The sequence below is a fragment of the Staurois parvus genome, unplaced genomic scaffold (genome assembly GCF_062004578.1).
Source record: "Staurois parvus isolate SC_StPar_1 unplaced genomic scaffold, SC_StPar_1.0 ptg000287l, whole genome shotgun sequence".
Lineage (NCBI taxonomy): Eukaryota > Metazoa > Chordata > Amphibia > Anura > Ranidae > Staurois > Staurois parvus.
The window spans coordinates 34,123,537-34,141,988 of record NW_028318083.1 but is presented as its reverse complement, the minus strand read 5'-3'; the positions used below and the strand labels follow the sequence as shown (position 1 = coordinate 34,141,988).

The 18,452-nt window shown below is 40.6% G+C and overlaps 1 protein-coding gene across 2 annotated transcripts in view; it reads left to right on the top strand.

Annotated features, from left to right (window-relative positions):
- Window positions 1–2,362: 2,362 nt before the first annotated feature.
- The window catches only part of LOC149458486 (beta-Ala-His dipeptidase-like), a 76,967-nt gene continuing 60,877 nt past the window's right edge, over window positions 2,363–18,452 (top strand). Inside the window, exons 1-2 of one of the 2 annotated variants that reach the window (XM_089682375.1) lie at window positions 2,363–2,545; window positions 3,911–4,056. In XM_089682375.1, the coding sequence (XP_089538501.1) occupies window positions 4,018–4,056 (39 nt within the window). In that variant the 5' untranslated portion in view covers window positions 2,363–2,545; window positions 3,911–4,017. Of the gene's footprint in view, window positions 2,546–3,910; window positions 4,057–12,492; window positions 12,529–18,452 lie in introns of those variants that run through there. The other variant, XM_089682376.1, reaches the window with a different exon arrangement.

Below are 18,452 nucleotides of genomic sequence, written 5' to 3'. Positions count from 1 at the left end.
CTTTGCATTACATAGTTGATGGTAGATCCAAAGGAGATTGTACAATCAGATTGTATAGTGTTGCCTTTAGACATTTATATATTTGCAGATTGTTAAGTCATAGATGAGCTTTAAGATAAACCCTCACTGACCTCTGGAGCTGCAGGCAATATGGTGAAATTAATCCTCACAATTTAAAGAAGCAACTATGTCAATTTATCTTAAAATCCAGCATGTTACCTTTTTTTTTACCTCTGTTTATTACCGGCATGATGTATGATCTCTTGAGATTCCTTTCATTCACCAGAAACCTGACCCAGCCTTCAACACTGCATAGCAGGGGTCATATTTTGCAAAGCAGTCTTCCCAGTCTCTCCCAGGTTTGGGTTCCTGTTAAAGTCTGTCTAGCTTGATTGGGATCATCACAGTCCTAGCAACAGTAGAACTGGTCAGCTAATCTCAGCAGAGGAGGACAAGAGGGATATGTTTTCTGAAAGAAGGGCATCACGTTCTGCTCTGATCTCACTTCACTGAATACTAATTTACTGGCCATGGCTGCATGTAATCTCTCAAGATTTATTTCCTGATGGTGACAACAGTAGACCATGCCTGCCAAATGAGTGACATCACATAAGAAAAATGGGTGAGAGGCTGTCTCCATATTTCTAAGCACAAGTTTCCTTTAAAGTAAAGTATAACATACTGTATATTATGAGATCAGAAGCACTGACAAAAAAATGAAAAATATTTTATTTATAGAGTTCTTCATTCCCCCCTCTCCCACCAGCTACAAATACTGTAACTTTTTAAAAATAAAAGTCTAGGGATCCAGCCCTGTACTCACCCGGGTTGGTTCTTCACCAGCCTTTGGGTCCCCAGAAATGCAAAGCTGGCTGTGACTTCTTGTGGCTTTACAGCCAGCTCCCCACTGTGCCGTACCCTGTGAATGGTCCCGCAGCCTCCTGGGACCTATGATGTGTCCCAAGAGGCTGCAGGTGGGGTGAACTTCCTCTCGAACCACCTAGGTGATCCAGACGGTAGTGGGAGTGGACACAAAAAGTGTCCAAAAGTTGAAGGGGGGAGGAGACAGAAAACTTCTCTTTTAGGGGTTAAGTTCCTTTTGAACACCTTGCCGACCATGTAACGCAAATGTACAGTGGCAGGAAGGGTGGGCCTTAACGCCCACAAGCTGCAAATATGCGTCCATCGTGGGCACGGTTTCTATGCTGTGAGTGTGCTTACTGAGCATTCCCAGCACAGTGATCTAGCTGTCTCAACAGTCCCCAGTCTCTGTATATGGAACCAATCATAGTGATCACGGGATCGAGAAGGCTGTCCTGCCTCCATGTGTTAAAGTGGTTGTACATATACCCACTGAAGTATCATAAGTGGACAAAAACTTGACGTTCAAAAATGGTGAAGGCCCTCATCTAAAACCACAAAATGGACCACAGTCAGGCAACCCACACAGGAAGGAAGGCGGTGCAGCCTTCTTTGAATCGGGAAAATCCAGTGCTAAAAAAAAAACAAACGAAAAAAAAAAAAACAAGATGGCGCAAATGTCTAGTGCATTATGTTAAGGCACTGTATTGTATAAAAAAATTAAGATTATACTTCCAAGCCTAATATGCTTAAATCATGTATACACACAAGCACGAAGTGCATTGGTCTGCTATCCCATCCCACCAGGTGAATGGATTACAAAGCCAGATGACAAGTTTCGAGGAAGCTTTAGCTCTGAGGAAGGGAGACAGTTTCCCCGATACCCACTGAAGTGACTGGCCTCAGGTGATACAGAAATGAAAGAAATGTTCCTACAAAAAAGGTGTACCTGTTTATCTTCAGCCTTCTCTTCTTTACATACAATAAATGTACAGGATTTACACTATATCTCTCAGTTCTGAAAAGCAGGGGGGCGAGGAATGGAAGTCACTCTGAGAACTGATTGGAGGGAAGGGACACATCCCCTTCACACAGCATATAGGAAGAGTGCTAGAGGTCCCTGTCACCTTTGTTTCTCTTGGTGTCAAATGTTTTTGATACATAGGGCTTTAGCCTAATAAATATCATTTAGATAGTGTTTACATCTACTTTATACATTTGTACATGGTTTTTAAGTTTCTGGTCTTGAAATGCAAAGTGTGAAGCATGGCAGAATATCTGCTAACCCTTTAAAACACCTACTTCTTTTTGGATAACATCAATTAGTTCCTTAACTTAGCATTGTGTACACACTGAACATGAAACTATATTTGAAAAGCTGTCCGCTCCAAAAATCTATTTACTTTAGATAACTGAAATGTAACCTTTGCACCACCCGTGTAGCAACATCTGTACAAAAGCATCTCCTCAACCCTACAGGGAGCTAAGAGGGACAGGGGGCTGTAGATGGGATCTTGAGAACTTAGCAAAAGAAATTGGGAAAGGACAGGGGAGGTTATGATAGAATGACGTGCTAGGCTCTGCTAGAGAAACTTATGATAATGCAGTCAGCTTTGAGCAAATGAGAAGATTTTCAGGCTATTCAAGGCTCTGGTCTACAGGCTGCCTGAGCTACAGGACACAGGTATCTATGAGGGTTTTCTTCCAATAATGCATACATGTACTGTCTACAATTAGAATGGGTATCACTTCTGCCCTAGCAGACATGACCTGTAAATTGTCCACCAACAGCCTCCTGGCATATCCACATCTGTATTTCCACAAGAATGAAAAGATCTTATCTCACCCCTGTATACATGACTGCTTTTACATTTTCTATTCAGGAGTGAAACCGAAAAATGTGGACCAATATTATAGCTGGACAGAGCCGTGAGAGATACTGGGTGAGACTATTATGGACCAAGACTTAGGTTTGCACATGCACAAAATCTGGTCATCAGGTGGCTGCTAAAATCAGTAAGAGGAAGCTGGCTCTGGAGGACAATAAAACAAAGACGGAAGGACATGGTGGCCACAGCTCCTACACCCGAGTGAATGGTTCTTGGTCACACATACTGTATATTGATAGGCTCATTGTATTGATCATTCAATATGACTTAACATGATCAGATTGGATACAAATCTCAAACCAAAGAACCCTTTATTCGATCAATTTAGTAAGTTCTTAACAGGTTCTTCATTGATTGGCTCTACCCAGTTGATTGGCCATGGTGGAATTTTACAATTACTTCCAATCACTCAAATATATTTGTGTGTATTGGGAGAACTGATGGTAATACAGTTCCAATAAATCATGGGTGTCAAACTGGCGGTCCTCCAGCTGTTGCGAAACAGGTCCCATCATGCCTCTGCCTTTGGGAGTCATGCTTTTAACTGTCAATCTTGCAATGCCTCATGGGACTTGTAATTTGGCAACAGCTGGAGGGCTGCCAGTTTGACACCCGTGCAATAAATGATCATTTGTAATAGATTTTTAGATTTAAGACTCATAGATTGTATTTTTGATCAATATTTTCAACAGATTGCAGAGTGCTGAACAGCATAATGTGTTACATTGGGGGGGATTTACTAAAACTGGAGAGTGCAAAATCTGGCGCAAGTCTGCATAGAAACCAATCAGATTTCAGGTTTTATTGTCAAGCCTAACTGAACAAGCTAAAGTTAGATGCTGATTGGCTACCATGTACAGCTGCACCAGATTTTGCACTCTCTAGTTTTAGTAAATCAACCCCATTGTTTGATATTTTTATCCATGATGAATCGCTGGGTTGCGTTTGCCCATACTTAGAGTAATCACAGATCTGTATGTGCATGGCCACTATTCTGTGCATATTCACTAAAAGATCTTTTCTTTCATTAGGAAAAATTAATAAGATAGAAATGTCACGTACAGATTTTTTTTTGGCTAAATATATATTACTGCTTTCTGCATATGTATTCTTCTGTATCTATATGTGGACCAATCTATTTTTACTCTTTCTGTTCAAAGGAGTGGTTTGACGCTTTACATATAGCTTGAGAAGGTACTTCACTGGGTGTCCTGGAGAAATCGGATACTGACTACTGCTTTTCAAGAACGACAGACAGGACGGGAAAATGATGCAACTCTCTCTACAGCATTGCTCTGCCTCTATGGTAAGGATCTGCAATCTTTCTTATTCAATCACATGTAGATTGTATGTTCCAATCTCTGATAGCTTAATGAGCTGATATTAGGTAGTAATTTTACTGCTCCTGTAGTGACCTCACCTGGCAGAAAATAGAATTGCTTTACATAGTTTTTTGTACTGTATATATATAACTTATTATTATACAGGATTTATATAGCTCCAACAGTTTACGCAGCGCTGTACAAAATGAAGGTAGACATTACAGTTACAATACAATTTGGTACAAGAGGAAACAGAGGGCCCTGCTCATTAGATATTTATATAGACATATAACTATGCTTTATACTAACATCTAGAAAGAGTTTTCATGGAAAATATTAAAGTGACACTAAACAATATCTTTATTATACAAAAACAATTAAAACACATCCACTTTTTCATATCCATGTAATCTATTTTTCATGAATTTGCTTCTTTCTCTGTTTTTTCCATTGTCCTCTGTGAGCCCCCGAACATCTCCTTTCCCCTTTCACTTGTTTTGATTGAGGAGTGCACTGTTCTGTGCATACTACAAATCCCACAGTCCATAGCCCCTAGTTCATCTGGACAGAGAGCAAGAGAGGGTGGATATATTTCTATATACCGAGGAACCATGGAAAATAAACGTAGTCACCTTCTAAAAAGAAGTCAGATCACACCGGCAAAAAAATACATTTAAAAGGAGGCTGAAGGCAACAGATGGTTGAGAATACACTCACCGGCCACTTTATTAGGTACAAGAAAATATCTTCCACACCATTAACCCCTTCACGCCTAAGGGTAAAACAAATCTAAATGCCTAAGCACAACTTTTTCTTTATTCTTTAATAGTTATTTAGTTATCTTTTTTTTTTTTCTTATTTACAAACATTTTTTTTCTCTCCCTATGCCAGGAGTTAGAGATACAATGTATCTCTCTCCTCCATTCATAAAGAGAAAAAAACAAGGGGGCCGGGCTGTACAGTGACTGATCACTGTGATAGCCAATCAGAGGCTATCACAGCGATCACGTGACCCAGAATCGGGAGTCCCGAGTCCAAATCGTTAGAATGGTACCCGGTGCTCTCAGTGACACTGCGGTCTTTGTGCTGGGAGCACGCCGCACAGTGCACTCCCAGCACAAAGACAGGTAGGCAGATATGCGGCCACATGGAAAAATGCCCAGTTCCGTGGGGCCGCATATTTGTGTGATGTCGGAGTCAAGGGGTCAATCACCAGCCTGGACCATTGATACAAGGCAGGTTGGATCCATGCTTTCATGTTGTTTATGCCAAATTCTGACCCTACCATCTGAATGTTGCAGCAACCCAAGTCTGCTCATTCTCCTCTGACATCAACAAGCCATTTCCGTCCACACAACTGCCACTCACTGGATATTTTCTCCTTTTTGGGACCATTCTCTGTAAACCCTAGAGATGGTTGTGCGTGAAAATCCCACCAGATCTGTAGTTTTTTAAGTACTCAGACCAGCCCGTCTGGCACCAACAACCATGCCACGTTCAAAGTCACTTGAATTCCCTTTCCTTCCCATTCTGATGCTCGGTTTGAACTTCAGCAAGTCATCTTCACCACATCTACATGACTAAATCCATTGAGTTGCTGTCATGTGATTGGCTGATTAGCAATTTGTGTCACCAAGCAATTAAACAGGTGTACCTAATAAAGTGGCCAGTGAGTGTACAAACTTGAACAGATTTTTTTTAAACAGGTTTGTGTCACTTTAAATAACCTGGCAAAACTGAATTACAGCCTATGTTTTTTCCATTACCATGTTAAGATTATAGGTGCATTTAACCTATTTAAAGACTCATTGCTTTCACTCTAAAGTATTCTCATTCACTCCTCTCCTGACCTATACACAAAACGTTAAGGGGGATGGAGGAGCTGGGCCAGCACAGAGAGTGATTGGACACTTCCAGAAGAGGAGAAGGCTAGGATGTTCACTGAGGGAGGAGGCTGTGTTAGGAAATAACTCTTTCTGAAGCAGTCACATTATACAGCAAATATGAAAGTACATTGTAAGCAAATTGAAAATCATTTATGGAAAAGGAAAAAACACTGCAAGTAAGCATTTAGAATAAAACGAAAAAATGGCTGCTGCGCTTATATTTATTTAAGCATTTAGAATGATTGATTTTTGTATGCTTTTTACCTGAAATGTTTTGATCAGGTTGGAGACAGGGTCTCTAATTTTTGAATTGATGCATGTTCACATGATTTCTCTTCCATAACTTTTATTCAATACACAGAATTGATGATTAGTGAGGAAGGAGACACTATCTGTAATCATTACCTTCCCTAACAACTAATAATATATCAGAAAGACAGTGAGTGCAGTTAGTTGGCTGATAGACTTGCATTGAGCAGGAAAGCACAACCATTGTGCAGCACTGCAAAGCAAGAAGCAATGCATGTAATGAGCTAATATACACATACAGTATATCTAAAAAAAACATTGAAAAGACTACGCATTCACTTTAAGATGGAACTCTAGACACAATGAAACCTTCAAGAATCAATACGACTTACAGTATATGAATATAAATTTAAATAAGCAATTCTAAACTGCAGTATTTTAAAACATTGATCCCCATGATTGCTTTTTGAATCAAGTGGAAGAGTGTACAGGCTGAAACCACTTTGTCACCACCAACTAACCATGTGACCACTTTAGATATGCATTGTACCAGTTAATGGACACGTCAGGAGGTAGTAAAGAGCTGGAGGATATAGGTGGGATTGGCCTTAGCCGGCGGTTTTCTCTTATTGTCACTCACAAGCAGTCAGCAGAGGGCTAGTTTCTTTTGTAAGGAACCAAAGTGCTAAAATCATCATAAAAAGTAGTCACCTGGCAGGAACTACTACAGATAAAGGACTAGTTATTCATATTCAGAAATTAGAATATCACTTGCAAGTGAGAGCGAAGTGACAGATCAACATTTTGCCATTCCATCCAGTGAGGAAGAAAAACCATAAAAGGAGGTAAGTGGCCTCTAATGGTTAGCCATACATGCTTTGATGTTATTACTCAATTGACATGTGATTTGATCAAAACAATCGACTCTTCAAACAATTGAATAGCCATACAATTCCCTTCCGACTGATTTAGACTCGATTTAGGATAGGTTTACACCTATACAGTTTGCGTTTGAGCTGTTTCTGCAGTATGATTTGCGATTTTGCACATGCATTTTTGCCGCATTTTGTTTTTAATTTTTTTTTTTTAATTTCTTGTTGCTAGGCAGATTAAACCGCAAAACTCAGCAAAAACGCACTGCACACTTTTCTGCAGCGTCTCCATTGAAGCATATGAAGCTAATGGGTTGTCAACTATAGAATGATTATTACTATTGGAACAGATCAGAAAAGAAATTGATAATTTATCGATCTGTGTATTAGTGTATTTTATTCGTGATTCTGTCAGCACTAGTTTGACTAGATCTAACACCTAAACCTAAACCCAAACCTTTATTTATGTTCCCACAGCAATCAAAATTTAACCCCTAAAGAAAAACATTATGTCCTCATGCACACTGGACGTTTTTATAGTAGCTGTTTTTGGCTTTTGACGTTTTTTTCTACAGCTAGTATACCCCTCAGCATGTTATCCTATGTGTCCATGCACACACAGACTATAATCAACGTTTTTTGGCTTTTGACGTTTTTTCTACAGCTAGTATACCCCTCAGCATGTTATCCTATGTGTCCATGCACACACAGACTATAATCAACGTTTTTTGGCTAGGAATTTTTTTTTGGCTGGAAAAAAAAAACAGGACTAGTGGGTTTCTAGATTCGTTTTTTAGCTGTAAAAACGCTCTACCGCTAAAAAACGTGGCAAAACGCCACAAATCGGCATTTTTGGAAGTTTTTTTTTTTAAAAAACCGCAAACGCGGAAAAACGCAGCTAAACGCTAATGCAAAAACAATTTTAAAAATGTGCGTTTTTAACATGACTTTACACAGCTAATGTTACCAAAAGTCAAGTGTGCATGAGGGCTTAAGGAGAAGTTCACCTTTGGAACATGTTACATGTTCCATCCATTTTAAGGTGGAACATGTAACATGTTCTCATAGCCGCAGCCATGCCCGCCACCCCGCCTCCCTCTGACAGATAGTATGGGGAGAAGTTTCCCTGTACTGTCAGATCTGAAAACAGCGCGCCTGTGCGGGGCTCCACTCACACGTCCACGTCACGTATTCACAGAGTTCTGATGCGTGCCTACAAGCCCCAGCAGTCTTAGGGGCTGTCAGCTTGTAGTTTTCAATGAACTACCACAGCACTGTGGAGCGCCATGGTAGTTCATTGAAGCTTCCCGTCAGCATATCTGCTTACTCGTACATCCCGTATGGCAAGCAGATATTTTGACAGGTGTGCAGGAGACTTGCTTGGCATCAGCGATCTACTGATCCCTGGTGCAATGCTTTTCAGGCTCCTGTAGACAAAAATAATAAATGCACATTTTTTTACCTGCAAAAAAATGTGCAGTGGATAAATGGGTAACACTTCTGTCTGGCAATACTAGGGTTGTTGGTTCAAATCCCAACCACCTGCCTGGAGTTTGCATGTTCTCCCTGTGCCTGAGTGGGTTTCCTCTAGGGACTCCAGTTTCCTCCCACACTCCAAAGACATAATGGTAGGTTAATTGTATCCTGTCTAAATTGGCCCTAGTATGTGTGTTTGAATGTGAGTTAGGGACATTAGATTTTACACCCCTTGAGGGTTAGGGACTGATGTTAATGTACATTATATATGTAAAGCGCTGCGGAAATTGACAGCGCTATAGAAGTAACTGAAATAATAATAATATTTTGGTCAAAAAGGTGAACTTATCCTTTAAGTCCTCAAAAGCAGAAAAGCTGGTACAGTATTCTATACAAAACTTTATTGGCTCACATATCAAAATCCAGTAACAAAGGGGTTACACGTTTCAGCAGCTAGGCCTTACTTATAGCACATATTGCCATGAGTAAAGCTTAGTTTCTAAAACGTGTGAGCCCTTTGTTACTGGATTTGTATATGGGAGGTTTCTACTGAGTTGCCAGGTTTTCTGCTTTTGAGGACTTATAGTGGATAGCAGGCCCTAGTCAGAGCACTGGTGCTTCTCATCATTCGGTTTGGAAGTAGAGCTTGGCTTATTTTTTCTTTGAAATTGCCAAAGTAAAACTATGGCCTTCTATTAAAACAAAGTGTGCTGTAGCATCTATGCAGGGCAGGTCATACATGGGTCGAATTCTGAATTAATTTTCTTTAGAAAATCGGAAATTTTGTGCATTTTGTAATCCAATGGTGCCATCGTTGATTTCAAAATCCGACCAACCAAGCCTTCAATTTCACCTCCTGTTGCTACAGAAAAGAATTTTCGTGGCCAAGAAGTTTCTTTTCTTTCCAGGTCACAGCTCATGCTCATTTCTTTTTCAATTACATTTCTCGCACAATTCTCCCATCATTGATTAGAAATTCGATCATCTTTCAAAATATTTCCAACACGCTAGATCACTCAAATTCGATGGTCACAGGAAAATCAGCCATTTCTGTAACCCACTAATGGTGCGAAATTTGAACGAAAATTCTTAGAAAATATTTTCGAAACAAAATTCTTTCGGAATTCGACCTGTGTATGGCCGGCTTCAGACCTGGTTCACACCTATGCGTATTGCAATCTGCTGTGGGAAAAAAGTCCCGGACTCTTTCCAAAAACACAGTGGCTGAAAATGTATAGATGTGAATGTGCCTCATAGGAAACCATGTTAAATGGACTGTAGTGCGTTTCTGCAAAACGCAAAAAGCATTAAAAACATATAGGTGTGAACCAGGCCTAAATGATAGGAGCATATGCACTTACAGCTTCTCTTAGGTTAGGTTCACATATGTGCAGGTGGTTCTGCTGCGGATCTGCACGAAAATCCGTGCAGCCGCATCACCCGCACAGAGGAATGCGGACCCGAGGGCGGGTGCCATTAGTATTCTTTGTTGTCTTTACTCTAAATTTAGAAAGACATATACATGCTACACATATCCTTTGGTCCCTGGTGGACTAACTTCCAGTAGCACATGTCCAGACAGGAGAGGCCATCACGAAGATCAAAGACTCATGAGTCAGCTGCACCTCTCAGGTCCACTAAAACCAGACACAACAAACTCTATTGAAACTGCATATCGGACTGCGTAGGATAAATCTGTTTTTATCTGGCCATATTCATTCTGAGGAGGGCTTCAATTATCTCCTTGTTAAAAAAAAACATCTGCTTAACTTTGTGTGTTATTAAATAAAATACTTAACTATATGTTAGGAATTCTATATATAAAAATTGCAATTCTTAAAATTTAAATAATGATGAAACTGCAAGATTATATAAAAATAAATATAGATACAATATACTTACAACCAGGGGTGGACTGACCATTTGAACACTCAGGCACTGCCCGAGGGCCCAGGGTCAGTAGGGGGCCTAATGAGATGCCCCTGGTACGTTTCATTGGCTTTTTCATAGGCTTTTTTGGGTGTGTGTGAGGACATGGGGGCCCCATGATACCCTATTGCCCGGGAGCCCCATGAGTTGTCAGTCCACCCCTGCTTACAACACAGCTACTGTACTGTATATGTATGCTGTGGGATCCGTGCAGCAAAGTGAAGAGCGCAGTGGTAAAAACTCCACGTGACTTTATCGCAGTGCAGGCTTTGCCCATAGTTCATTTTCCACCAAAGTGGTCACACACAAGAAAAAAATCAGGTGAGCTTTAATTAAACATAAATCATCCACTTACTTGACATTGGACAAAACATCACTTGGATTGTACGAAATCATAGGCTTTGGTATAGTCCAAGTCACTTTGGGGTTATTTACTATAAGGTTCCATGTAGATGGGTAAACACTTCTGAATGATGGAAACTGACTGCTGGAAAAACGTAGGTTAAAAAACATCTGTTTAGCCGCGTTTGCATACTGCATTTATGAGCTTTTTTAAGATAACCTGTTGAGATTACCTATCTTTTCTGGTTATATTCACTATGGATCCCATCATGAACATAATGCAGCACGTTCCACCATTTTTTCCTTCACGCAAAACCTGGAACTGACTGCGCTGGTGTACTAGGTCCATTTGAATACATGGAAAATACGTTGCATGCATTTCTAATGATGAAAAAGGGCTCTGGACAACATTTGGATATGGAACAGTTAAACGCTTCTAAACGCAAACGCTTATAATTAGCCGCATTTATAAGCGTTTGAAATGCTGATAAAATCTACTCCTGAATGCAATTGGTACATTCAAAAAAATTACTAAACTCAACTGCCTGTAAACGACATAGTGTACATGGACACATTAGGGAGAGTTCAGGGGCTGCTGAAAAAAAACGCAGAAAAGCTCCTAAATGTGAGTTCATCCGCTGCAGTGTACATGAAGCCTAAGTCCTCATGCACACTTGGCATTTTGATAACGCTGGTAACGTTAGCTGTGTAAAGTCAGCTTTTTTTAGCGTTTTTGCATTAGCGTTTAGCCACTTTTAGCAGCCTTTTCCCGTGTTTGCATTTTTTACCATTTTTTAACCTAAAAAATAATTTTTTTCTGGTCAAAAAAAGTCCAAAAACACCAGTTTGCGTTGTATTACCACGTTTTTCAGCGCTAGAGAGTTTTTACAGCTAAAAAAACTCTTCTAGAAACCCACTAGTCCTGGGGTTTATTTCTAGGCAAAAAACATCCTTGCCAAAAACACTGATTACAGTCTATGTGTGCATGGACACATAGGATAACATGCTGGGGGGTTTACTGGCTGTAGGAAAAAAAACTTCAAAAGCTAAAAACAATAGCTGTAAAAACAAGTGTGTATGAGGACAAAGGCTGGCCATACATTATACAATTTTCTTGAGATTTTTGGTTTAGATTTACCAAAAAACCATATAATAGGAGGTCAAACCTAACAACACTTTCAATTTGATCCAATTAGGCAGGCTTTTGCAATACATAGTTGAAGGTAAATCTAAAGGAAATTAGACAGAAAATGGTATAGTGTATGAGGAGTGCAAAATCTAGTGTATCTCTGCATAGAAACCAATCAGCTTCAAGCTTTTAGTGCCAAAGTTTAACTGAAGAAGCTGATTGGAAACCATGCACAGCTGCTCCAGTTTTAGTAATTTCCCCCTTTCATATTAGCAAACTCCATCCAGTATCTAGGATTAGCTCCAGCACTCTCCCCATGCTACTACTACTACAAAAACCTTTGTATATGCTGAAAATGTAATTATTACTGGTTTCCACAAGATACACTTCTGTAGCAGTCTTTAGTTTTAAACTGGAGAAACTGACAATACTGGAAGGAGAAGATTGCTGGGTGCCTTAGGGCAAGTTAATTTTTAGCATTTCAACGAATGATAGATCTCAATCAGGTTAAACTTCAGTAGCTGAATGTAACAGACAAGCAGTTGTTCCTGTATTCACCGTGCAGCTAACCAGGTAATTTTTTTGCTTTTATGACTTGGGGGCAATGGCACATTGAGCTACACAGATGGGTCCACGATTGTACAACTGACAGTTGTGACTGTTGTGAGTACTGCAGACAGTTTAATCCACAGAACTGCGTGTGACTTGCTGCACCGGGTGCATGGTCTAGCAATAAATAAAATGTGTATTGTTCCAAGTCTCTATCCTTGTCACAGGTCCTTGTGACTAATGCAGCTCATATTGACTTCTTTGTACTAGGCTACATTCACCAGACAACGGGTGTCAAACTGGCGGCCCTCCAGCTGTTGTCAAACTACAAGTCCCATGAGGCATTGCAAGATTGACAGTTACAAGCATGACTCCCAAAGACAGAGGCATGATGGGAGAGCTGGAGGGCCGCCAGTTTGACACCCTTGCACCAGATAGTTTGCTGCGTTTAGAGGCGGTTAAATGCAACAGGCTGTGCTGAGGCCAGTTTGTGTATGGTTCAAACTCCCTAGAAACGCCAACCGTGGATGCATACGTTCTGCGTTCTGGGCTGTACACCTGCACTGGAACGCTCTCAAATTAGAAGCAGCTGCAGTGTCCATGCAGTCGCTGCAATAGAAATGAATAGCACTGGCTGAATGGGGATGCATGGAGCACTTGTGCATACCCATGATGGCAAACACGGCCCTTGCAAAGGTGTACTCTATGGTACACTATGGTTAACATGTAACAATTTAGTATTTTTTGCTAGAAAATGTCTTAGAATTCCTAATCATTATAAACTTTTTAATGCAGAGGCCCTAGAGAATAAAATGGGGAGTTTTGCGATCTTTCATGTCACACAGCATTTGCGCAGCAGTTTTTCAAACTCAATTTTTTGGGAAAAAATATACTTTTTTCAATTTCAACCACTTGCCCTCCAGAGGATTTACCCCCCTTCCTGACCAGGCCATTTTTTTGTGTTTAACTGACAATTGCGTGGTCATGCAATGCTGCACCAAATTAAATTTACATCCTTTTTTCCCCACAAATTGAGCTTTCTTTTGGTGGCATTTCATTGCCTGTGCGATTTTTTTTTTTTTTTTTTTTTTTTTTTTCACCAAAAACAAAAAAAGACCGGCAATTTTGAGAAAAAAAACAATATTTTTGACTTTTTGCTATTAAACATGTCCAGTAAAAAAATTAGAAATATTAAACTTCTTCATAAATTTAAGCTAAAATGTATTCTGCTACATGTCTTTGCTAAAAAAAAAAAAATCCCAATACATGTAAATTAATTGGTTTACGTGAAAGTTTTATAGCGTTTACAAATGGTGCTATATATACTGGGCTTTTTTTTTTTTTTTTTTTTACTAGTAGTGGCAGCAATCAGTAACTTACAGTGGGACTGAGAGGGGTATTCTGAAACTGGGCGGAACTGACTTGGTGTCTCTGACATCCCCAGTGGCACCAATACAGTGATGAGTGCTAATAAAAAGCATTAACACTGTACTAATGGCACTGGGCATTAAGAGGTTAACATGTGGGACGATCAAAGGGTTAATTGTATGCTGTGTGCCGTTTTTTTATCATGTTCTGTGTGTCTGTGGCTCACTGTGAGCACACTGCTTTGCATGGCTGTGCTGGGACCCAGTGATTAGCAGCCACGAATGGTAGTGCGGGTAGGGCACGCACATGCCCTGCATGCGCCCCTTTCCAGAAATGCAAAATCATGTATATATCCGTGCTTTTGCGCACAGCTGCCGCACTGTAGCAGTATTTCTGTTCTGAGGCAGAGCTAAAGCAGTTAATGCAAAAAAACACAATACATAACCCAATTTTTTGTAAAATATAAAAAATGATGTTATGCAGAGTAAATCAATACTAAACATGTCACACTTTAAAACTGTGCACCAGCAACAAACAATATAAATTTTACAATCCATAGGCATCACTTTTAAAGCCTTTACAAGTTACCACTTTAGATTTACAGAGGTCTGGTGCTAGAATTACTGCCCATGATCTTGTTATGTTTCATGTTTTATTTCATTTTATGTTATGTTTACCGTTCATGTTTATACCTCACATGTGTGGGATGATCACTGTTTGCATGCATGCGGAACCAACGTGTGCGTTCGTCTTTGTGCGCTGGAAATCGGAGTCACTTTCATTTTTAATTTTTTTACACTGTCGCTTTAACAATTTTTTTTTTAATCACTTTTATTACTGTCACAAGGAATGTAAACATCCCTTGTGACAGCAATAGGCAGTGACAGCTACACTTTATGGAGGGATCTGTTGCCAATAACACCCCAAATCCCTTCTCTGCTCTTAAAAGCATTTAATCAGACCAATATCGGTGTGATTAAATGCATTTCTTTTTTTAAAAATGGTGTTGTGTATTTCTGAGTTAACCAAAAGTGATGTCAGGTCTTCATTTCTGAGTTACTATATTATAGAGCCCAACAAAGCTGATCCAGTCCTTGTTGGGTTCTGTGATCAGCTGGCAGAAGCGCCGGCTGGTCGATCGGGACTCCTGGTGGGAAGGGAGGTCATATTAAAGCCACAGAAGGCAGCAGGAGGAGGGGGAAGAATGTCCCCTCCCGCTGCTTGTAATAGCAAATGAGCGGCTCTAAGAAACGGTACCAGGATGATGCCTGCAGCTGCAAGCATCATCCCGGTATAACAGCCAAATTCAAACTCCAGCAACGTACATATACATCGCTGGAGCTAAAGTGGGTAAACAAGGCCTTTAGCAAAAAGTGTGTAGTCAAAGGACTCAGCCGCGTCATGCCCCCAGATACATGGTTCATGAAGAATTAATAAGCAAAAATATGATTGGCTAAACACAACTTTTTAAAAAAATTTTTAATCAATACTTATACCTGCTTTTAAAAATAACAATATAGTAATACAATTATTAGTGTGGCAGGTTTATAGTAGTAAAACAATTTTGGTAGAGGACTTCACTACAGTGTTCACCCCTCCACCCCAACCTTAATTATTTTAGTGTATTAACCTAAGAATATATACTTACAGATCCAGTGGATTCAACAATGTACTGAAGCAATCAACATATTGTCTGCCGCAAGCCATGTCCCACACCACTGTTCTTCTTTAGCTACATCATCAGTGTGGTGCTGTTTCTTCTGGGTTCCTGCTGATGATAAGCATGCACCTCTGTGCCTCATTAGGGGGTTGACTGCAAGAACCAGGAAAAGCCAGCTGGCTCCCTGATGATGCACATTCTGCATGAGCAGTAGGGTAACTGAATACCTACTGAGATCCATGACGTGGGTATCCCCTGAGGCTTTGGGGAGGCAAATGTCATTCTTGGCTAGGTGAGAATCGTGGAAGCACCCAATGATGTTCCCACAAAAACAAACCTATTAGGTGGCGAAAATGAAAATGATGTCAAGTTGTATGAGTGGGTTGGTGGAGGGAGGATTGCATGAGGTCTACATAATCAATCAGAATGTGGGAAAACTTAGGGACACGCTCCAAATAAAGGACAGTTGAGAGTTATGGCTATTTTTTGTGAGCTTGCATTATTAGCCTTACTACATCGAGATGCTTTAATTCACTGATAGAACTGCTACCAAGAACTGTACTGAGCCATAACTCCGGCTGTGAGAAAACATTGAAGGGAATGAAATGGGGGAAAGGTTGCAAATGGACTTTAAAGGCACAAAAATTCTAAACACATATTAGTAAAATCATTTGTACATTTTTTTTTGGAAGTGATCTGGCACCCGTATACAGTCCATTCTTCACTTCTGTTCAGCTATGGGAAGATTTCATATTTGCATTTTTTTCTGCCTTCAGAGATCATCCCTTGGCGGGTCACTTTGATATCCACAAGACCTCGGTCTTGGCCTCCCGTTACTTCTGATGTCCAGATATAGGGCCAATTCACACCAGTGTGTTGATCTGCATTTTAGCGCAGCTGTAAAACACATATCAACAGAAGGACATCTGAAAAACAATAATTTCCAAAGTTTCCTATTCACACCATAACTCTGCTTTGACCTGCATTACACCAAAATGCATTTTAGCGCAACGGATAAAAATGGATGTAGGTGGATGAAAATGCAATGCACAGGATATCCTGTGGAAACGCATTTCACGCATGCTAAAAATGTATGTCAATAGATATCAGAATGTATGTCAACAGATGTCGCACATGACTAAAATGGATGGAAATGTACATCCATTTTCTATTTCTATTTTCTAAGTCCGTGTCAACTAGCCCTGAATGAGGGACTGTAAAGACTATGTCAGATCTTGCTCTATATGCCTCGGAAACAAATCTGATAGAGCCAGAGCTTGGGATTCTGCTGGAATCCCTTCCAGTACCTGAAAAGCTGTGGAGTATGGTTTCCAGAGATCTTATTGTGGAACTACCCACGTCTGAGGGGTTCACACCATCTTTATTGTAGTTGATCATCTGTCAAAGATGATACAATTCATACCCTTGAAAGGGACTCCCTCCTGCTCTCCCTAAGGATACTGTGAGGCTACACAGCATTCTGAACAATCTTGTTTCTGATTGGGGAGTCCAGTTCACTTCTAAGTTCTGGAAGGCTTACTGTGAAGCACTAAACATTGAACTCTCAAACAATATTTGCAATGCTTTTCATCTTTCTAGCAGGACGAGTGCGTGTCCCTCCTTCCATTGTCGGAATCTGCATACAATATTACCATCCACTCTGCCACCAAGCATTCCCCCTTCTATGCTTATTACGGATATCATCATTCCTTCCTACCTGAGGTGCCTGTGAGCCTGCTGTACCGGCTGTGCAAGCAAAACTGGATTTTCTCAATACAAACTGAAATCTTTTAAGAGAATATATCTTGAAGGCACAGGCAGGTAATAAAGGATTTTTTTTTATAAAAGAAGGTGAGGGAATTTGAATCTGAAACCAGGAGATAATGTCTGGCTGTCTACAGCAAGCCTGAAATTGAGCTGTCATTCAAAGAAGCTTGGTCCAACGTACCTTACGATTAAAGGAAGATTAATTCTGTGGCATTTGCATTAATTTTACCAAAGAATCTGAAGATACACCCAGTATTTCATGTTTTTTTTTTTTTTTAAATTAAAACCCACAGTCTCAAACCCCTTTCCAGATCGAGGTCCAGAATCTCCTGCTTCACTGATGATCAAAAGGTAATGAGGAATATGAGGTAGAGGCCATCCTGGACTTCAGAAAGAGGGGAAGTCAGACAATTTGAACTACATTCTAATGTCCACGCTCCATGGTTGGTACAAGCCTGTCTTCCACTTCATCCTGGAAATGTCAGAGGGGCTCTGGTCATGCCTTGGTGCCTCACTGCCAATCTGTTGATGACCCTGCCTATTCCTGTGATCACACCCTTGTATCTGATCCTGGCTTCCTGTCCTGTTCGAGTGCCTGTCTAGCTGTCTGCTGTACAAACTCAGTGCACCATTTAGTGTTCCTGCCTCAAGTCTGCTGAGAGCTCTGACAAGCCACTCATCTTGAACCTGAAGGACAAACAGAATGCCCCTTTAACCTGGGTTGAACTCCTGAGCACAGCTATCGTTCCTGAACCAATGGTCTACCAGTCTGCTCGGGACCGCATCTTCTGCTGAAAGTTCTCCTATCAACATCTGCTGGCACTCATGCTCCTACTGTCCCTCGATACCCTCTGTTCCACTTCCAGTGGGACCTGGGCTTGAAATACAAGTGAGGCCAACCTTGTCATTTCAGTCTCCTATCTGGTACGAGACAACACCAAGGCAAGAGGAGTAGCACAGGATGGACTAAATATCCTCCTAGCAACCAGCCTCAGGTGATGACTAATTATTAAGACCTGCTGGCTGCTAGGAGACACAGGCTGGTGGACACCAAAGCTTCAACTTACAGGTTTGGCAGGTTTGGGAACCACAATGCCACCAGTAGGTGAACCCATTCCTGACAGGTTCCCTCATCAGGTTATTATGTAACTAA